This window comes from Orcinus orca, chromosome 5 (assembly GCF_937001465.1).
Source record: "Orcinus orca chromosome 5, mOrcOrc1.1, whole genome shotgun sequence".
Lineage (NCBI taxonomy): Eukaryota > Metazoa > Chordata > Mammalia > Artiodactyla > Delphinidae > Orcinus > Orcinus orca.
The window spans coordinates 11,487,643-11,510,582 of record NC_064563.1 but is presented as its reverse complement, the minus strand read 5'-3'; the positions used below and the strand labels follow the sequence as shown (position 1 = coordinate 11,510,582).

The following is a 22,940-nucleotide window of genomic DNA, read 5'->3' as shown; positions in this document are numbered from 1 at the left end:
TTAAACTTCCCTTCCTTTACATTTCTGTCAGGATCCAGCTCACAGTCACCCCTTGGGGTCCCATCTCCTCTTGCTTTTCCAAGGACTTTGCTTCTTCAGAGACCTGTTCCCTTCTCCTGCGTCATTAGTTTCCCTTCTTCATGGGACAAATCCCTTCAGCATGGAACCTGCTCTAATGTCTCCAATCTGAATGAAAAAAGAAACACACACACTCTAACTACCAATTCCTTTCCCTGGCTCCTCCTTCACAGAGTTAACTGCAGTCACTGTCTCCATGTCTCATTAATCTTTGTCTCCAGCTCATCCCAGGAGGCCTTCTGGCCTTTGCTACTACCCCGAAACTGCTCTTGCCGGGGTCACCAAAGAACTCTGCCAACTCTCAAACATATATCACTAACTTACATCAAAGAATGCATTAAAAAGGGAATAAAGAAATGAAAAGACATGGGACATATAGAAAAGTAACGTGGCAGATGCCAATCCAACTGTATCAATGATAACATTAAATGTGAATGGATTAAATAATCTAATCAAAGGCAGAGATTGTCAGACTGGATTTTTTTTTTTTTTAAAAAAGAGCCAACTATATGCTGTCTACACTTTTGACTCAAAGATTCAATACAAATATGTTGAAAACAGCAAGGTGGGAGAAGATATATCGTGCAAACGGCAACCATAAGAAAGCTAGAGAGGCTATGCTAATATTAAGCATGCTTTACTTTCCTGACCTTACCTCTCAGAAGCATCACTGACTATTCTTATTTAAACACTTTATTTCATGGCTGCTGCAATACCACAATATTCTGGAGTCACTATTACATTTCTGGTTTCTGCTTTCTTGCCTCTTTTGCTAGTCCCTCTTTCTCTACCCAACCTAAAATATTGGGATGCACCAGCTTAAATGCTAGGCCATCTTTTCTGTCTCTCCTCCTTCACTAGGTAATCTCATGTGGCCACCAAGGTGCTATGGCTTCCAAATTTACATCTGTAGGCTTGACCTCTCTCCAGATTTCCACATTCATATATTTAACTGCCTACGTGACATCTCCACTTAGATATCTAGAGGCATCTCAAACTTATCGTACTCAAAATAAAACTACTGATTTTACCCCCCAAAAAACGATTCCTTAATCTTCCCCATGTAAATAAGTGGCACTATTATGTGCCATTTAATCAAGCCAGAAACTTGGCAGTTATCTTAGATTCCTCCATTTCTGTCATGTGCTGTGTCAATCCATCAGCAGATGTTGTCTTCTATCATTTATATTATCTTGAAGCCATCTACCTCTCTCCATCTCTGTCGTGACCACTGTGGTCCCAACTACCTCCTCAAACTCATCCTTTGTATTTCTGTGGTATCAGATATAACATTTCCTCTTTCATTTCTGATTTTATTTATTTGAGTTCTCTCTTTCTCTCTTTTTTTCTTGGTGAGTCTAGCTAAGGGGTTTGTCTTTTTAACCTTTAAAAAAAAAAAAGAACAGCGCTTAGTTTCATTGATCTTCTCTATTGTTTTTTAGTCTCTATTTCATTTATTTCCACTCTGATCTTTGTTAGTTCTTTCTTTCTACCAACTTTGGGCTTAGTTTGCTCTTCTTCTTCTAGTTCCTTGAGCTGTAAAGTTAGGTTGTTTATTTTTAATCTTTCTTGTTTATTTTTTTATAAATTTATTTATTTATTGGCTGTGCTGGGTCTTTGTTGCTGTGCGCAGACTTTCTCTAGTTGTGGAGAGTGGGGGCTACTGTTCGTTGCAGTGCATGGGCTTCTTATTGCGGTAGCTTCTCTTGTTGCGGAGCACGGGCTCTAAGCATGAGGACTTCAGTAGTCCTTGCACTCTAGAGCACAAGCTTAGTAGTTGTGGCACACGGGCTTAGTTGCTCTGCGGCATGTGGGATCTTCCCAGACCAGGGCTCGAACCCGTGTCCTCTGCATTGGCAGGCGGATTCTTAACCACTGTACCACCAGGGAAGTCCTCTTGTTTCTTAATGTAGTCATTTGTTGTTATGAAGTTCCCTTTTAAAACTGCTTTTGTTGCATCCCATAAATTTTGGTATTTTGTGTTTCCATTTTCATTTGTCTCAGGTATTTATTTCATCTTTGACCCATGAATTGTTCAGTGGTATATTGTTTAATCTCTGCATATTTGTAAATTTCCAGTTTTCTTCCTGTAATTGACTTTTAGTTTCATACCATTGTGATTGGAAAAGATGCTTGATATGATTTCACTATTAAATTTATCAAGGATTGTTTTGTGGCCTAGCATGTGATCCGTCCTGGAGAATGTTCGACGTGTAGTTGAGAAGAATGTATATTCTGTTGCTTTTGGATGGAATGTTCTGTACATATCTGTTAAGTCCATCTGGTCTAACATGTCATTTAAGACCAGTGTTTCTTTATTGATTTTCTGTCTGGATGACCTAACCATTGGTGAACGTGGAGTATTAAAGTCCCTTACTATTATTCTGTTGCTGTATATTTCTGTCTTTTGGGATCTGTTAATACTTACTTTATATATTTAGGTGCTCCAGTGTTGGGTGCATACATATTTACAGTGTCGCATCCTCTTGTTGGGAATACCCCTTTATCACTGAGATACAGATTCACCAGAAGGAGTTACTGTTCTGACTGCTTGAATTGGTCCAGCCAGCCATATAGAATATAAGATATGGCCCGTTCCTTCAAAACTTTTACTTTCCACTTGAGGAGATAAGACTAACCCATATAAAACAATTGGAGATCTGAATAAGACTATAATTAAGTGTTAAATTATAGGGTAGAGACCATAAATATACTATACAAGTTTGGAGAAGAGATAACATTGAGGGCTGGACTAGTGCAGGCACATGAATGGCTTGGGACTTAAAAGAATATTTTGTAGAAAGCTGAGTTTTCCTTTCATATGAATTGTTTCTCTTTTTTTCTGATACTTGCCCACCTCCCACTAGTTTCATATGCAAATAAACCACTGGGTTAAGAAAAGGCCCTTGGAAGGTTTTTTTTTCTCCCTACCAGACAAGATAGAAAGAAAATAATAAACAAGAGGATGATAGAAGATACTGTTGGTGAAGCAATTTTCCTTTAAAATTTTAATTTTAAAATAACTGTGGTAATATTAAAATTCCTGACTGAAAGATCTACTGTTGTTTCTTTTTTGTGGTGCATATAGCCCATGGCAGTAGCTTTGCCTGTGTATGGATCTCTATGGAATCTTTTCTTTGGACTCTTGACTATCCCTGAACTACCATCATTTTCCTCTCAATGCAGTGACAGATTTAAGGATTAAAAAATGAGGAAAATAAATTCTTCCTCCTAAGCTACTCTGAAGTAGTGAAGAACCAGTACAATTTAGGGGGAAAATTGTGATTGAGAAGGTACTCTTAGAATTGATTGTATTTGTAGCTAAGAATTCACATTATGTAATTTGACTTGCATACCTTTTAAAATTAGGTATGATTTACCAGACAGTTATTAACAATTAGGTTATGTAACCGTATCTCAAAACAGCTCTGCAGTATAGGAAGTCGAGAGGCTTTAGAATGTGCTAAATAAGGAATTACCATATACACAGTTGAGAAACACTTACAGCTTTCACCCCAAAGTGGACCACTTAAGTACCATTATTATGGATTATAAAATAAAATTCACTAGCATCAGTATTTTCACTGGAATGTAAAGTAGCGCTGGTGTAGTTTGTAGGGGCTCAGTGCTCACCCTTAAGTCTGTTTTTTTTTTTTTTTCTGCGGTACGCGGGCCTCTCACTGTTGTGGCCTCTCACTGTTGTGGCCTCTCCCGTTGCGGAGAACAGGCTCCAGATGCGCAGGCTCAGCGGCCATGGCTCACGGGCCCAGCTGCTCCTCAGCATGTGGGATCTTCCCAGACCGGGGCATGAACCCATGTCCCCTGCCTCGGCAGGCAGACTCTCAACCACTGCGGCACCAGGGAAGCCCCACCCTTAAGTTTTTTATTACTGGAGAAAACCAAGGAATTTTGTTGCAGTTTACATTGGACACAGATGTAGATGATGGTTTTGTAAATTTACTTTGAATAAATATCTCAGTAGTAGTGAAAGTGTATCACCAAAAGAGTGTGGTTATGAAAGTATTATAATCTATTATGGTCCTCTGATTTTATAATTAAAGACCCCAGTGTTTTAAAGGCAGGTGTAACCCATTACATCAAGTGACTTGGAAGCTTTAACCTGACCTTGAAAACTTCGTTTTACAGGAACTGGAAATTTGTTTTCTTTACATGCAATTGTTTTGAACACTGTAGGAAATAATATGGGAGTATGAAGTAGAAGGAATCATCTGAATAATTCTGATCAGAGAGTGCCCTGAGTAGTCATTTGGTTATTTTTTAGAGAAAACTATTATGGGGATCATTGCCTCAAAATTTTTTATATGTGAATACTTATACATGAGTTAAATTGTAATTGTCACTAAATTGATGGGATTTAAAGTTAACAAATGACTTTAAGAAATGGTTTACTTCTTTGTTCTTTCTGAAGCTTTATTTTGAGAGGGCATCTGGCTATTTTTGACAGGTTCTCAAGGTATCTTGGGCATCACATCCATTTGGTCATGCTCAAAAGTTCTATGGTAGCATTAAGTAGTGGCCTCAGTTAAAAAAGACCCAAAGAGAGTGATGTTCATTCTATTTCTTCTGGAATGGGGCTAACTTTCCACAAATCCTAAGTGATGAGAGTATTGCATCTACATATTTATGACAGTGTTTCTCTTTATTCTCCTTTCATGAACAAATCATTTCAGTCTGCAATGTATTTACTGAACAGTGTCTAATGTAGGGTGTATAAAACTTCAGGCAGCATTTAGAACACTTTCCCAATATGAACTCATCATTATAACAACCCTATGAAGCAGGGACTATAAATAACATATGGGGGGGTGTGGGTATTTTTTTAATCTCTATTTTATAGGTGGGAAAACTGAGGCATAGAGAACATGCAATACTAGCTTACATCTTGAGGCCCACAGCATTTCCATGGGTGATTCCTAAACTAGAAAGTTTATGAACTGCTGGATTATTTTGTTCTACTTTGGAATAAAGAAAACCATTTCACAGTTACAAATAAGAGCTCTTTCTGTGATTGATTGATTTTGCTGTTTTTATTAGCAAAACTCCATTATATATCCATAAATGATGTCGTTTTCTCTTTCCCCTCTCTCAGTTTGTCATTTCTCTTTTGGATAGCCTTAAAATTTCCTTTACAGCCCTGTAAAACATTTATCCTTTGCCTCTAACACTTAAGGCTGACATTCTTAGGAAATGATAAACCTTTTTGTTTGCCTTCTAAAATTTATGTTAGTAAAGCCAAGATTCTAAACTTCTTAGAATGGGTTTACAAATTACTTTCACAATCCAATCACAGTTTTATGGAGCCTCTGAAACTCACCTGTGACCCCTTAAAGACCTACATCTACGTTAGGGACACCTTCATCTGGGGAAGCAGAGGGAAATTTAGGGACTACAGTCCTTTAAAAGAGAATCATTTTTCCCATTAAACTACTAAGCTGGGTCAAGTAGACAACCTGTGGTTAGATGTAAGTAGATCACCTGTAATCCATCTGAACTGTAGCTCTTACCTACATTCCTTTGTGTCTCACTTTCTTTTTTACTCTGGCTACCTTAAAGCTTTTCTCTTTGTATTTATTTTTTCATCAATTTGACTATGATAATATAGGTCTAGGAGTGTGTGTGAGTGTGTGTGTGTGTGTGTGTGTGTGTATGTGATTGTGCTTGAGTTTCTTGGATCTAATTTTGGAAAATTCTAGGACATTATTTCTTCTTCTGCCATATTCTCTCTCTCTTATCCTGCTGGGACTCAATTTTCACATATCTTCTATAGCTGCTCTGGGATGCACTGTTTTATATTTTTTCACTTTTTAAATCTTTTTGTGTTTTAGTTTGGATAATTTTTATGGACACCTCTTCAAGTTCACTGAATCTTTCCTTGGCTATGTTCAGTCTGCTTATAAGCCTATCAAAGGAATTCACCACTTCTGATAGTTGGGGTTTTTATATAGCATTTCCATTGGACTCTTATTTTATAATTTCCATCTTTCTGCTGAAATAGCCCATTTGATCATGAATATTGTCTACTCCCCACCCCCAGATTATTTTGTATATTAATAATAGTTGTTTTAAAGTTCCTGTGTGATAGGTCTAGATCACCTCTGAGTCTGGCTCTATTGATTGTTTTGTCTCTTGACAGTGGGTTTTTTCCTTACATTTTGTGTGTCTGTGTGTGTGTGTGCATGCGCACACACGCACACTATAATTTTTATTGAATGCTAAACATCACGCTTAATAGAGACTGAGGTAAATAATATTTATGCTCAGAAATGAACATGCCTCTTCTTCTTCTAGGTCATTAACGTTTGGGGAAGTTGAGTCAATCTAGTCAATAATTGATCTGGGTTTATGTTTTGAGTTGCCATTGTTACCTTCAGTGTACTGCTGGCTTCAAATTCCTCTACCTGTGGGCCACCATAACCATGTGTCTAGGTGGGCACTGGGGTCCTGGAGGGTTTACGCATGGTTCCCGCTCTTGCCATCTGCTTTCATCTGCAAAGGCCTGTATCAGAAAGGGCTCTCTTTCCACGGTCTTATGCCTCCTCCGTGGTACGCTGCCTGCTCCTTGGTGCCCAGCGTCTGCTGGAGCCAGGGATTTCTTAGTCCTCCTGGTCTAGTTTCAATCTTAGGCAGCCCTGTGCACCTGGGCCTCAAGGGTGGGACCTTCTGGGCATTCCTGCCCTGCTCTCCAAGGCAGCCAGGCTCTGCCTATATCTGCGGTGAGTTTCTGCCCCTCTCCTGGTGGTAGTAGAGTTCTGCTTTATTGGTACAGGCTCCTGAGTCCAAGGGCCAGTAGATCTTTGCTTGGCTGTGGAAGGAGATGGATTTTCCTTCTACCCATCCCCCAGTAGCCCAGGGAGAAAGCGGGTTTGCTGCCATTCCCCCAGTGGCTTAAGGCTTTTGCTTCATCTGAGAGGAGGGTCGGGAAAGTAGCAGAGTTTCATGGTGTCCCCATCACCTGCTGCATGCCTGTGTCCTGGAGAGGGGCTCTCTCCTGCTCTGGCCCCAGTCTTTCTCAGGAGCAACCTGTGAAGCCTTTCATGTGAGTACAAACTCTCCCTGTGTGTGGGGTACCCAGTTGCTCCAAGCTATAGTATAGATATAGATATAGATATAGTAGCCCACACTTGGCCTTTAGGATTTCCTTACTATTTTAACTGATTTCTTTTTTTAAAATTTTATTTATTTATTTATTTATTTATTTATTTATTGTGGCTGTGTTGGGTCTTCGTTGTGGCACACAGCCTCTTCATTGTGGTGTGCGTGGTATGTGGGATGTGTAGTTGTGGTATGTGGGATCGTAATCCCCCAACCAGGGATCGAACCGGGGCCCCCTGCACCAGGAGCACGGAGTCTTAACTGCTGGACTGCCAGGGAAGTCCCTTAACTGATTTCTTTTATGTGCTTCCATGGTGGACTCTTCCTTCCATGCTCTACAAACTGTGAAACAGTGTCTGCGTCTTCTCTCTTCTTGGAGGCGTTTTTCACTCCTTGGAATTCAGTTCCCTTGTGATCACAGTTCTTTGATGGGTATAAGAAAAGTTGTGATTTTATTGACAGTCTGGCTTTTTCTTGTTAAGTGGGAGTGATGTTCTCTCTTGGCTTTCTGCATCCTAAGCTGTCATCTGAACTGGACTTGCCCACGTTTGGGACTGTCCAATCACCCATAGGTTCCCAAGCCATTAGCAGATCCGTGAGGAGAGCATCCTCAGGCCAAGCAGCTTTCTGTTACATGCAGTAAAGGGCCCTTCCATGTGAGGAGAAGCAGCATTTGACCATATCTAGCTTTTCTTCCAGTTATTTTATTCTTTTTCAATTCATCTGATTTTATAAAATGACCTTCAGAGTGACTGTTTTTGCTCCAGATCCTTTTTTTTTTTTTTTTTTTTACTTTTTTCCTTTTTGCTCATCTTGGAGAGCACATCAAAGCTTTAAAGATGTATGAAAAAACCTTGCAAGGTAACCCTGATGTACCCGGCATGACTTATTCCTTCAACTCAGAGCTATTGTTACTGAGCTGAAGAGAGGTCAGGCCTTGCTGTGCTTGTTTAATAGGCCTCAAGTTGTTTCTGGGGTTTTTTGTTTTGTTAAGGATAGAAGTTTCTTTTTCTTTTCTTTTTTTTTTAACATCTTTATTGGAATATAACTGCTTTACAAGGATAGAAATTTCTTTAACCAGTGTTTCCAAACTCTCTTTCATCCCAGACTCCCTTCAATAAACATAAAGCTCTCATACTCTTCTTTAATGTTACTTATACATCAGAGTAAATAACTGGACTCAAAACAAACCAGAAGGATAAACGGCTGCTCTGTCTTCATGCTCCATCCCCATTGTTAGGGCGCCATGTCAGTTTCTGCCAGCGTATGGAATCTGGAGGTTGATTCGTCATTTTCTCGTGGTGTATATTGAGAAATAGTCAAACAGAAAATGGAAACAAATCAGTCTAGAAATACAGCAGGAATGCAGTAGGACCCAGCAGGCCATGCTGTCCCAGCAGGACATAAAATCCTGGGCCTTGAGACCAGACTCCGACTCCTCAGACGGGTTTCCTCTTCTGTAGAAGGTGCTACGGTGGTTGCATCAGACTCAGGCACCTTGTTGCCGGCAAAGAAATGAGGCCCACCTATTTGTCACCTCATTTCAGGATGAGAATTTATGAAATTGCTCACGCCCATTTATGAACTGCTACCTCTGAAATACCCCAGATGGTCATTTTAGAGGCCAAAAGGTAGTGACAAACGTCTGTTAAATAAAGTAGGCAGTCTTGTTAGAAATAGGTATGTTTTTCCATTGGGTTCAATGTGGCTACTTCCGTTTTTATTGTTAAATATAAGTTCTATAAACATTTTCGTTCTTCCTGAGTTTGCTGTGATGCAGAAAAGCTCGCTTAGCCTCTTGCTAGGTCATTGCTTTCACAAAATTATTCCTGATACAAAAATGTTATTCTGTAAATAAGCGCTGGTTAAACATATAAATGAATCTTTAAGCTTCTGTCCTGTTCAAAATTTTATGATGCTTTATCTAGAATTCAGAATTTCAGGGTTGATATAGAGGTGGGTTCTTTTGGAAGCTGGTTTTCTTCCAGACTGGACGTAACTTTTGTGTTTCTTCTCTTGGTATTAAGAAGTGTTGTAGTGCAGCAGAAATGCACCAGTGGACCAAGTTTATCTACATGTTGTGGTTTCCACCACTCGGAAGCTTTAGGTGACGAGTACTTACAACATTAAGAGCTAGTTCTGAAACATCATCTGTACAATTTTTAAAAGTATTTGGAGGCATCTCCTTCTCAGCAGAAGCTTACGTTTTTTTTCTTCTGGTTTTAGGTGATTAGTGCATGTAAGTTATACACATTAGTTTTCCTTTAGTTAAAAAAAAACTGTATGTGTAGCACATATAGTTTGATCACTTTTTAATTTTAAATTTAAACTAACTAACATTAAGACGCAACACAGAAAATAGATTCCAACTCTGCTGCCGACGGGCTGCTTAGCTTATGCGAGTACGTGATCACTGCTGGGCTAAAAAGTGAAGGCTAGGTGGAAATATGTAGGATGGGATAAAGATTCTGGGACAAAGGCAGGTTGGGGGCCTGGGTCTCCTGCTGAGGAAGCCCAGTTCTCCCTCCATCTGCCTTCCTCTTCCTTTCCTCTGGGCTGTGGGGGACCAGCTTGCCTTCACATCCACCTGTTGCTTCCAGCCAGTGATTCTGGTCCATCTGGTGATGAGGGCCAGCTCCCGCCTGCTCTGTTGGTCTCTAAGCAAGCACGCTTCTCTTTTGATGTTTTCTAATAGTTTTTTCTGCGAGCAGGGAAGGAGAGACAGACCTTTTCATTCAGGCCTCCATGTGCTGAAGCGGTAGTCCAGTATTAATCAATATGTTGAGAATGACAGAATAAAAGATTACACTGTTGAGAAAATGCTGTATATATATTTCAGTGAATAAATGGATAGGCACCTCCATTTATCTTTGTGATTCCTTCTACTAGTGGCAGCTTTGAGATATAATTTATAAATATTATAAAATTCCCTTACTTAATTAGTATGCTGTCTTTATTAAAGGTAAATATTATTTTTAAAGGTAAAGACAACCCGCATTCTGAAAAATAGGAAATTCATGCATTTGTTTCATACCCTTATACATGGCTGATTACAAATATAATTTCATGCCAACTTGCTTGAATAGACAATCTAAGTTTTAGGGATTGGAACAGCTGTAGTATTCAATCCAAAGTATCTTATAGATACCATTACCACAGCTTTAATGTCCTTTGCACTTTATTGCTTGGAGGATACAATTATAAAGAAATACTCTGCCTTGTGGCTTTTATGTTTCATGTTGGCATTCAGATCACAAAAGCCTCTTTGGTTCATTTTGAAACTTTGAGGGAAATGATACCTGTATGATTTAAAGTTTAAGTTTAATTGCCTTCAGCAAATTGCTTTTGGAAGTATAGGTAGTCAAAAAGTAAAAGTAGTTTTAAATTTCAGAGGCAGAGAATAGCATAATCACTTTTTTAAATGTAGAGGTTTTATTCAAAATAGATTCTCTTGGGGACTTCCCTGGCAGTCCAGTGGTTAAGACTCCATGTTTCCACTGCAGGGGACGCGGGTTCGATCCCTGGTCAGGGAACTAAGATCCCACATGCTGCGTGACACGGCCAGAAAAAAAAAAAAAAAAAAAAAAAGATTCTCTCAGAGCAGGAAAGTTAGAATGCCTTTGTACAATATTTTGCATGCTCTTTTCTTTATTGTGTGAAAGTCATATAATCCCAACCTCCATCTCTATTTCTTATTTATGAATATAATGAATTACTGAAAATTTGTCACAAATTTCATATGCCTCCTGAAAGGCAATGTCGAGTTTTAGGTTAAAATTATGAAAGATGTTGTGAGGCCATTTGAGCAGTTTAAAATAATAATAATAATAATAAAGGCAATCTATACAGGGAAAGAACTTAAATGCACACATAGATGTGGCATCAGCTCCTTGAGGTGAGCACCTGCTACATCATGCAGGAAAGTTGAGGAGCGCATTACTGGTGATGCAGACTGCTGTAGAAATAGATGTTGCCTGAAGTTTTTCACTTGGTAGTGTTACTAGTCTGTTAACATTGGAAGGACTTAGGTGACTTGTTCTAAACATTCGCCTGGTGCGTGGGAGCAGGCTTTAATAAATCCAACCCCAGAATTTTAGAAGCACCTCTAGCTGAAATCTGGGCCTCCCACCCAGACTTAATACAACGACAGAAGTAAAACCATATCTATTTGAAGTGTTTAGGACCGTGACTAATCTAATATGAGGCTCTGAAAAGCCAAGAATTGCCACTGGAATTTCAGTTTCTACTCACGTAACACATAATTTAATGGTTCATACTTAGTTTCCAGAAATAGCCCAGACAGCTTAGTGAGTCCAAGTGGTTAGAGAGTGGTTTTAAACTTTATTGTACATTCCCATCACCTAGAGTGCTGCCTAAAATGTAAATTCCTGGGCACCACCCCCTGGAAAGCTGATTCCATGAGCCTAGGAATCTGCATTTTACCCAGGTAACCCAGGGGATTCTGAGGAAAGTGGTTTAGTGACAACCTTTTGGGAAACACTGGTGCAGGAGGTGTATACCCAGCAGGGCCTGCTTCGTGGGTATATTACCGGTGCATTGTACAGGCCCCTTACTCAGAAAGGCCATGTAGCTGGCTTAACGCTCTTCCATGACCTTCTTAAAAATTCTTAATTTCTGAACGAGCTTGTTCATTTTCCCCTGCATTTTCATTTTCCCCCGGGCCCTGCAAATTGTGTGGCCAATTCTCTATGCGAGCTTTTATTATGTATTACTGGAATTGTGTTTCTTGAGCCTCATGGGTTGCAATAATTCAATAATGATTTTTTTTTTTTTACCTGTCTGTATTAGGCTGTAAATGCCAAGGCCACTTCTAAGCTTTAGAAGTGAATGAGTATCATTCATTATAGAACATACAATTGGAAATCCTAAGAGTGTGATTTTTTTCCCAAGGAAATTAAATTTTTATTCCTAGTCTTGAACATAGAAACCTATGTTTGTGTTATCCTAATACACTATGATCTTTTTCTCCTAGGATGGTACCAAACAGAAAAGAGAGCGGAAAAAGACGGTCTCCTTCAGCAGTATGCCCACGGAGAAAAAGATTAGCAGTGCAAGTGATTGTATCAATTCCATGGTGGAGGGTTCGGAACTCAAAAAGGTTCGCTCCAACTCTAGAATTTACCACAGGTATTTTTTACTGGACGCTGACATGCAGAGCCTGAGGTGGGAGCCATCCAAGAAGGATTCTGAGAAAGCCAAGATTGATATTAAATCCATCAAGGAAGTGAGAACAGGAAAAAATACAGACATATTCCGCAGCAATGGCATTTCTGACCAGATATCTGAAGACTGTGCATTTTCCGTCATCTACGGAGAGAATTACGAGTCACTTGATTTGGTTGCCAACTCCGCAGATGTTGCGAACATCTGGGTCACGGGACTGCGGTACCTAATTTCTTATGGGAAACATACGCTCGATATGTTAGAGAGTAGCCAAGACAACATGAGGACTTCTTGGGTCTCACAAATGTTTAGTGAAATTGATGTAGATAACCTGGGACATATAACTCTGTGCAGCGCCGTGCAGTGTATCAGAAATCTCAATCCTGGTTTAAAAACGAGCAAGATTGAGCTTAAGTTCAAAGAATTGCACAAGTCCAAGGACAAAGCTGGTACTGAAGTCACAAAGGAGGAATTTGTTGAGGTTTTCCACGAGCTTTGTACTAGACCTGAAATTTATTTCCTTTTAGTTCAGTTCTCAAGCAATAAAGAATTCCTTGATACCAAGGACCTTATGATGTTTCTGGAGGCAGAGCAGGGTGTGGCACATATAAATGAGGAAATAAGCCTTGAAATTATTCACAAGTATGAGCCATCCAAAGAGGGTCAGGAAAAGGGCTGGCTGTCCATAGACGGGTTCACTAATTACCTTGTGTCCTCTGACTGTTATATATTTGATCCAGAGCATAAGAAGGTCTGTCAGGACATGAAGCAACCCTTGTCTCATTACTTTATAAACTCATCTCATAATACGTACTTAATAGAGGATCAGTTCCGAGGTCCCTCTGATATCACAGGATACATCCGAGCTCTTAAAATGGGTTGCCGGAGTGTTGAATTGGATGTATGGGACGGGCCGGATAATGAACCTGTGATTTACACAGGCCACACCATGACCTCGCAGATCGTCTTCCGCAGCGTCATTGATATTATTAACAAGTATGCATTCTTTGCTTCAGAGTACCCTCTCATCCTGTGTTTGGAAAATCACTGTTCTATTAAACAACAGAAGGTCATGGTTCAACACATGAAGAAAATTTTAGGAGACAAGCTCTACACAACCTCACCCAGTGCTGAGGAATCTTACCTGCCATCCCCAGATGTCCTGAAAGGGAAGATACTCATTAAGGCAAAGAAGCTGTCTTCCAACTGCTCTGGAGTAGAGGGCGATGTTACTGATGAGGATGAAGGGGCAGAGATGTCTCAGAGGATGGGCAAGGAGAACGCAGAGCTGCCCAACCACGTGCCTGCCAAGCGCTTCCAGCTCTGCAAAGAGCTGTCCGAGCTGGTGAGCATCTGCAAGTCGGTGCAGTTCAAAGAGTTCCAGGTGTCCTTTCAGGTTCAGAAGTACTGGGAAGTCTGCTCGTTCAACGAAGTGCTTGCCAGCAAATACGCCAACGAGAATGCAGGGGACTTTGTCAATTATAACAAGCGCTTTCTCGCCAGGGTTTTTCCCAGCCCCATGAGAATTGACTCCAGCAACATGAACCCTCAAGATTTTTGGAAATGTGGTTGTCAGATCGTGGCCATGAACTTTCAGACCCCAGGACTGATGATGGACCTGAACATCGGCTGGTTTAGGCAGAACGGGAACTGCGGCTATGTGCTGCGGCCGGCCATCATGAGGGAGGAGGTCTCCTTCTTCAGCGCCAACACCAAAGACTCCGTCCCAGGAGTCTCACCCCAGCTCCTTCACATCAAGATCATCAGCGGGCAGAACTTCCCCAAACCCAAAGGATCGGGTGCTAAAGGCGACGTGGTGGACCCTTACGTCTACGTTGAGATCCACGGGATCCCCGCTGACTGTGCAGAACAGAGGACAAAAACAGTGCACCAGAACGGAGACGCTCCCATCTTCGACGAAAGCTTTGAGTTCCAGATCAACCTGCCCGAACTGGCCATGGTGCGCTTTGTGGTCCTGGACGACGACTACATCGGGGATGAGTTCATCGGCCAGTACACGATTCCCTTCGAGTGTCTGCAGACGGGCTACCGCCACGTGCCGCTGCAGTCGCTCACCGGCGAGGTCCTCGCCCACGCTTCTCTGTTCGTGCACGTGGCCATCACGAACCGGAGAGGAGGCGGGAAGCCTCACAAGAGGGGCCTCTCTGTGAGAAAAGGGAAGAAGTCCAGGGAATATGCGTCCCTGAGAACACTGTGGATTAAAACTGTGGACGAGGTCTTCAAGAATGCCCAGTCCCCAATTCGGGACGCCACCGACCTGAGAGAGAACATGCAGGTACGGCGCGGGGGCTTGCGTGCGCCTGCGCGCGGGCTGGTGTGCGACTACGCGCGGTGTAAGAGGCTTTTGGAGGGTTTCTTTAAATAGTCGTATTTCCCATCTTAAATACTTTGTAAATTCCCATCGCTTGTAAGAATGTTTACCACTGATCTCATTTTTTTTATCATGTGAATTTCCAAAACGGCAGCTGGTATTGAACACACTCTGTGGGAATGAGACAGCCTTGCTGCTGAGTCCACCACACCCGACCTGGTCCCTGTTAATCAATAGGGAACAGTCCCCCGTCTTCTCTAAAAGCGCACATGGGAATCTCTGGTATTTCTGAATATTCCTTAGCTGGAACACACTGACGTCAAGCCCATCAAACTAGAGGGACACGTTCCGGTCCTTTCTTGTGGGGCCGTCATGCTGCGGGAATGGTGAGCCTGTAAACAGCCCGTGGGTTTATGTATTGAGCCTGCTCTTGACTCTGCAGCGCAGCTGTCTAATTGTGTAAGTAAAAGACACGTGACACCTGTATTTATTAGATGTCTGAGATAATAATTACCTCTGAACCGCGTAGTGGCGAAAAGCAATCAGTCAGGGTTAGGTATGTAATTAAGGGTTGTCCACGTGTCTAGCAGGATACTGGGACTACCAGTGATGCAGAACGAGGCTGCGAGGGCTACCTCACACACACACCTACCCCAGCCCATCCCAGTGTGTGATGGGTCACCGCTCAGTGTGTTTAAAAACGATAAAAAAAGATACATACACACACACACACACACACACACACACACACACACACATACGTGTATATATATATAATCTTTATAACTATTATGAGCAGAATGCCAGCAGCAAGTAAAATTAAAAGACCTTCCCACAATGGAGACCTTTTGTTTTATTTCTTGTCTCATAGTAAATGTGGAGGGTGTCTCCCTATCTCTGAGGGTGCCATGGTTGGTGGACCTCAGCTCTGAGCAGGCCGCACGTCCCTGCCCTACGGCAGCTGTCATGCGCAGGAAGCCGAGCGCCGTCCTTCCAGGGCCGCGTGTCTGTTCTGAACCCACACTGCAGTCGGCGCTGTGTGATGCCCCTGCCACCCCCCGGGCGGTCGGGCCAGGGATGCAGCAGGAAACAGCAGACTTTAGTTGGGGCTGGGCAGCAGATGATAAACAAATAGGACAACGGCAGGTGAAGAAGAAGTAACTGGGGAGTGTGATGGTGTGACTGGGGGCCCCCCTTAGAGCTCTCAGTAAGGATTTATTGTTATGAGCAGTCAACATCCAAGTGATTTTGGACAAAATGATACACAGCTTGATGCCCATATTTAAAGCAATATTAATAAAAAGAAAATGTTTAAATTTAAAACCAACGTGCTGCTCATTTCCAAGGACGGGGGTGTTTGAGAACAGAAGGCACAGGGCTTGGGGGGCCCAGATCCTTCCCCTATGGCCGCCATGCTCAGCCCAGGTCAGGACCCAGGTGTGCCTGGGGTGACTCATTTTTCGGTTGGAATGTACCTGTTCTGGCAGCACAGTGATTAAGAGCAGAGGCCTCATCCTCGGCAGACTTCAGGTAAAATCCTGACCCCTTCACCTGCTAGCTGTGTGACCTCAGACAAACAACAGAGACAGGCCACAGCTGAGGCTCGGGCCCAGCGTGGCTGGTTGAGAGGATCAGATGGGGTCATGTATATTACCTATGCCTTGCACACAGTGCTCAGAGAACACCGACTCGTGGCTTTTTACAGTATGGAAGGGTTTCCTTTAATGGGGATTTTAATGGCACCTCTGGTGATTAGAAAAAAAGAGCATTGAGAACAGGAGAAGCAGCATGGAGACGGGGCTAGGGGAAGGGAAGGCTGTGGTACGGGGCAGGAAGGTCTCCCACCGGGTACATCTCCACGGAAACTGCAGCATCCTCCAAGTTCCTTTAGCTTTGGAACCAGCTGGTATGAACAGGTGAGAGAGACTCAAGTTTCTATCTTGCAAATATTCCTCTTTTTTTTTTTTTTTTTTTTGGATGGCTGGCATATTTGATACTTATTTTAAGCCTGATTTTTTTTTTCTGAATCTTTACCTTTTTGAATGCAGAAGCCTTCTTTTTGGTTTGTTCATAATTACATATCAGCATTAGCACTGCTGTGAACTTTGATCTGAAAAGTAGCTTTGCCCTTCGAAAGAATTTAACTTATTTGCCTTTTCCATACTTTTGATAAATTGGTATTACAAATATCTATAACTATGTTTACTTTGGAAAGTAGCCATTTTTCCCAGGATAAGATAATCATTAACCATGTCTGTCATAACACTGCTAGTAACTGTTGTACCAGGCAGTCCAAGGATAACCAAGTATATTGAGTATAACATCCCCGAGAAATTAAAACCCTGGTGAATTACAAAGCGCCTTCTTCTTTCCATTGAGCAGAATGCAGTGGTGTCCTTCAAGGAGCTGTGTGGCCTCTCCTCCGTAGCCAACCTCATGCAGTGCATGCTGGCGGTGTCTCCCCGCTTCCTGGGACCTGATAACACGCCCCTGGTGGTCCTGAATCTCAGCGAGCAGTATCCCACCATGGAGTTGCAGGGAATCGTGCCCGAGGTTCTGAAAAAGATCGTAACAACTTACGACATGGTGAGTGGCTCTTTGCACTTTTATGGAGCCCAGGGGAGAGAGGTGTCTTAGGACAGTACCCCGACATGCTTAGGAGCTCTTGCTGAGGTGTGCTTTCCTAGTTCAGGCTTCCTTTACCTGTGCTGGAAAAGTTATTCCCCTGACCTTGCTGTATTTGAAAGACTTTAGTGTTTTGTTGTTGCTATTTTAGAAAGCAGGATTCAGACAGCTTTTCAAGAATGTATCTGAATTGACTTCTAAAGCATACCCTATTTTCCACATATATATAGGAGGGAATTTTTTTAACCTTTCCCTGCAATCAGCCATTGAGTCACTCATTTTTATTTTGTTTTCAAACTGGTAAAGGTGAGAAATTTAGTTTTTTTTCCAAAAATACACTTTAAATACCACCAGAGGCAGGTGCTTCCACTACATGACTCTATATTGTGCAAAGTTTTCCTTCCTTACAGCAGCTGCTCTGTGACGCCTGTGATTGGTAATCAGCTTAGCGTTAATGAGGAATCCTCAGGACACCTAGAATATTGCATTTTTGCCCTTAAGGTCTATCTTGCGTTTTCCTAATTGCTTCCTGCTCTCGCTGTACTTTTTGATTTATCGTGACCCTGAGGGATGAGTTAGTGAACAACACCGTTTCAAGCTCGCAGTGTAGCTGAAGTTGTCAAAACGCCAGTGAGCACCGCAGGTCCTCCCCTGCGGTCGGGGTTAAGGGTGGTGCTGGACACTCCTCTCCCAGATGGGCGAGGCTGTCAGCCTGTACCGGCCGGGTGCTCAGAGGTAAGAGGCCTCACCCACCACCTCCTCCACACGAGAAGCAGGAGCTCAGACCACAAAACTCAAGGCTGCTTCTCAGGTAGCCTGCTGTGGTCTAAGACAAATCAGGAGTGGCACTGTAAACCTTACAGAAATATATTTCTTTTACTATTCTGTAAGTTGACCTGAAAGCTGCAATTCAGAGGGATTTATACAATTTCCAGGAAAGAAAAAAATGCTTTAGGTCAGCATTTCCCACAGTGTCTGCTGAGGAACCTTGGTTTCTTAGGATATTAATAAGTGTCACATGGGAGAAAGGGTTCCGTGTTGAAATAATTTAGGGAAATACTGGTTTGAGCAAAATTAATCAGATGTCTTCACTGCAGGACTGTGTGGGGCCTTTTGTTTGCTGACAGTGGCTTTCCAAAGGGTGATGGACATAGTATGCCCTATTTGACAAATTGTCTTGACCAGGGGGTACTATTTCCAAAAACAAAAGTTTGGAAGGATTTTTGTTCTTAATCTTCACGTCTTAGCCTTGTTCACCCAAATCTTTGGGTGCATAAGACCTGGAAGTCCAAGTCAGAAACATGCAGCGTTTTTTTTTTTCTTTTGCTCTTTCTTTCCCCCAGTTTTACTGAGAAATAATTGACACTCACGTATAAGTTTAAGGCGTACAGCATGATGGTTTGACTTAGGCATATTGTGAAATGATTACCACAGTGGGTTCAGCTGACATCCATCTTCTCATATAAAAAGAAGGAAGAAGAGAGGAAAGGAAAAAAAAATTTCTTGTGATAAGAGGTCTTAGGATTTATTTTCTTAAGTTTTCTGTGTATCAGTCATCATGGTATATATTACATTCCTAGGACTTATTTATCTTATAACTGGAAATGTTTACCTTTTGACCACCTTCCTTCAGTTCTCACTGTCTGCACCCTTCACCTCTGGTAACCACAAATCTGATCTCTTTTTCTATGAGTTTGGTTTTTTTGTTTTTGTTTTGTTTTGTTTTAGTTTCCACATATAAGTGGGTCATACAGTATTTGTCTTTCTCTGACTCATTCCACTTAGCATAATACCTTCAGGGTTCATCTGTGTTGTAGCAAATGGTAGGATCTCCTCATATTTTAATATATATATACGTATATCTCACAACTTCTTTATCTATCCATAGACATTTAGGTTGTTTCCATATCTTGGCTATTGTAAATAATGCTGCTATGAACATGGGGGTGCATGTATCTTTTTGAGTTAGTGTTTTTTTGACCTTAGGATATATTCTGAAAAGTGGAATTGCTGCATCATATGGTAGTCCTGTTTTTAACTCTTTGAGGATCTTCCATGCTGTTTTCCCTAGTAGCTATACAAATTTACATTCCCACCAATAATAAGAGTGCAGTATTTTAAACAGCTTATCAATTCATTACCTTAAGAAAAAGTGGTATTTGATCTTTTTCCTAAGTTCCAATGCAATAACCACACGTTGTAGCAGGTGCTTATTATTCCCTGCTCTTTCCAGCTTAGAGTTCACAGTGCTGTAAGATAAATAAGGACGGAACACTGGACACTGCAGGCAAACTGCAGGGAGTGACGGTCACCCTTCAGAAAGAAGGACGGCCAGGGGCAAATGCGTCTGTAAACATGGGCTGGGGGAGCACTGTGCTGGGTGCTGGAGGGGCCGCAGGCATGAGCATAAGGGGTCCCTGTCCTCAGGGAGCCATCCAGTCTGCTAGGATGGCAGCTGGGGAACAAAACAAAGAAGCTTATGCTGAGATTCCTTTGGGGGGAAAAGATGGAAAGACAGGAAAAAGAGGTTCAATGGAAAAGTCTGAAGAGCTCTTGCATGCTGTGCCTCAGGCTACCTAGTTGGTTTCATGAGAAGAAGCCCAAAGAAGTGGCTGATGTTTGTAAATGCTTTTTAAACTTAAGCCACAAATAAAATCGTTAGACATTTTGCAGACCCACGTCATTGACCAACATCTAAGATGACTTACCGGCTCAGGTGTGTTACTGGTCACGCAGTGACATTTCTTCATGGTAACCTTTTTAACAGGACCTTCCTGAGAGTGGGATGTGGTGCCCCAGGGAGGTGTTAACTGGAAGGGTCGGTACCCAGGCGCTAGTCCAGGCTGAGCCCACAGCGGGAGTGGGACCATAGCTGGGTGGACACAGTGCCCACCATATCACTTCCCCCGCCCCTTCCTCTCCCTGGGCTGGCAGATGATAACATTTACTATGTAACTCTTATCTACATATAACTTTATAATTGTGTTGTTGTAGAAATGATAAGACAGTTGGCTTGCTTAAGTTTTTAAAGTTGTGAAATTAGTCTTACATAATGTCTGATTGACATAGCTGGGCTGTGTCATACCCCTAGCTTTATTGATTTGCTCTCTTTTTCGTTCCACCTGCTAAACTAAGCTATAAAGTACTTAAAATTAAATTCAAATGTTTCTAATTTGCATTTTAAAGGTTATCATATTGCTACAGCAATATTATAGCTCTTGTAATATTTTATAGTCCATTTATTAGTGACTTAATTATTTCTCACCTTCTGACAATTAATTTATTAAAGCTAGCTAAAGAATAGATGAAATACTGATGGGAAATGTCATAAGGTCCTGGATAGCCTTTATTTTTGTAACGTTTGTTATGTTGAGCTTAACCCAAAATTAGCCTTAGAAATAAGATCTTATTTCATTTCACTGACTTCCCATTTATAGTTTGCAGACTCCAAATGAGAAGTAAGCGTAGTTTGAGAAATCCACCCCTCCCCACAAAGTCCTGTGTTACTGCGAGTCTGCACTGCTGAAGTTGCCCTCCAGTGAGGACAGGATTGCGGTATCTCCTAAGGTGTACAGATATGTATTTATGCTGTCAAGATTGTGACTATTTTTCTGTCTAAACTCTTATTAATAAACGAGTTGTAGCTGAAATATGCCAGTGTCTTTGTGAAAAAGGAGAGTGCAGGGAAGGAGCTGATTGTGGAAATGTGGACACTGTGTAAGGCGGTGTGGAGGCTAGGAAAGAGGGCCCACACTCAGGGTGGCCTGCAGCCCCATTTGCCTGGGACAGACCCTGCTTGTACACCTGTTGTCCCAGCATAATTATTAATAGTTCTCCCTTTAACCCTTAAAAGTGTCCCTGTTTAGATAATTAGTTGTGTGGTCACCCTGCCCACGGCCCCTAGATTGTCCTAATGGCTCTTGTGATCCCACCAACGAACAGGTCTTCAGAGTGGCCCAAATTGTGGTTTTTTGCCCTATTTGTCGTCCCTCCTTGGATCCCGGAAGTGGTGAGGTTTGAGGCTGGGACGTTGCTCAGGAAGGCGGGTGTCAAAGCCACCCGGGAGCAGAGGAAGAGAAACACAGACACCTTCTTAGATCAGGCAGATGGGGGAGAACTAGGGAGGGACCGGTCTGGAGAGTGGGAGTGACTGTGTGGTCACACAAGGGAGGCTTTTCTTCCCTGGACGCGCTCACAGTTTAGTGGAAGAGATGAAACGTATCCAGAGATAGTGAGAGGATAGATGATAGATAGATGTGTTAAAATATGTAAACAGGGCTTCCCTGGTGGTGCAGTGGTTGAGAGTCCGCCTGCCGATGCAGGGGACACGGGTTTGTGCCCCGGTCCGGGAAGATCCCACATGCTGCGGAGCGGCTGGGCCCGTGAGCCATGGCCGCTGAGCCTGCGCGTCCGGAGCCTGTGCTCTGCAACGGGAGAGGCCGCAGCAGTGAGAGGCCCGCGTACTGCAAAAAAATTAAAAAAAAAAAAAAAAAAAAAAATATATATATATATATATATATATATATATATGTAAACAGATTATTTGGATGTTCATGGGAGAGAACGGTCAGTTTCAAGTTTAGGAATTAGGAAGACTTCAAGGAAACACTGGCCTCTGACCCCTAAGAACAACTGATTTCAGCAGGTGAAGAAAAGGAGACTGTTGCAGGCTGAGTTCACAGGGTGAAACACTCTCAGAAATGGGAAGCATGTGTTCTAGGAAATTCAAGCATGGACCGTGGGAGTTCTTGCACATTTTTGAGCAGCAAAGAGCCATGCTCAGAATTAAGATCATGGACTGTGGGAGGGTAGGGGTGAAAAAGAACTCAGAGGCCGCCTGCTGAGCGTCTTTATTTTGCAGATGAGAAAATGGAAACCGAGTGGTGCATCAAATTAATGGCAGAACCATTAATGGTTCTAATGGCAGGTTTAGAACCTGACTCGTCTCTTTGTCCAGTTTTTGCCCTGCAGTCCAGCTCAGGAAGATGAGCCATGTGTGGTGTGTGGATGACTGACGAATCTGCCCATAAAGCCCAGATAGCACCAGTAATCATGATCTGACGTTGTTCATGTGGGGCCCTTGAAGTCCCAGGTACCTTATTTCTGATTCTCCCTCCCCCATGAAGGTGGAGAAGAATTCGTCTTGCATACTTTGGCGTATGTTAAAAGGCAGATCCGATGAGCTTAAAATAAGGAAGACTGTATTCAACAGATTGAGTTCCACTCAACGGAATCTGATTATCAGTACCTGAATATATCTTTTGTATTATTACTTCAGAAAACAGAAAATTCAAGTGTTTTACTTGAAAGTGTGTGTCAGTGAACTTGAATGCATCCACTGTTGAGAATCAGATATCACAGTTGAGCTCGTTCTCTCACGTGTTTAAAAGGCTGGTTTGGAGAAGATAAGGATTACGTAACCTGAGTAAGAGATTCTGGTGAGTGAGCGGGTCCCCTCTCCGTAACACACAGTGCTCCTGGGATGATCTGCCAGGAGGCTTCAGGACCACTTCAGGCTTCCCCTCTCCCGTCATCGTCATCTTTTTATACGAAAGTGGTTTTTACCACCCTTTTTAATGTTGATGAAAGTAACGATTCAGCTCTCCAG

The 22,940-nt window shown here is 42.2% G+C and overlaps 1 protein-coding gene across 1 annotated transcript in view; it reads left to right on the top strand.

Moving 5' to 3' along the window:
* Nucleotides 1–22,940, top strand: part of PLCL2 (phospholipase C like 2) — a 190,857-nt gene that overhangs the window by 97,476 nt on the left and 70,441 nt on the right. The window contains exons 2-3 of the mRNA XM_033432016.2: nucleotides 12,185–14,671; nucleotides 17,090–17,293. Of these exons, the coding sequence (XP_033287907.1) occupies nucleotides 12,185–14,671; nucleotides 17,090–17,293 (2,691 nt within the window). The remainder of the gene's footprint in view (nucleotides 1–12,184; nucleotides 14,672–17,089; nucleotides 17,294–22,940) is intronic.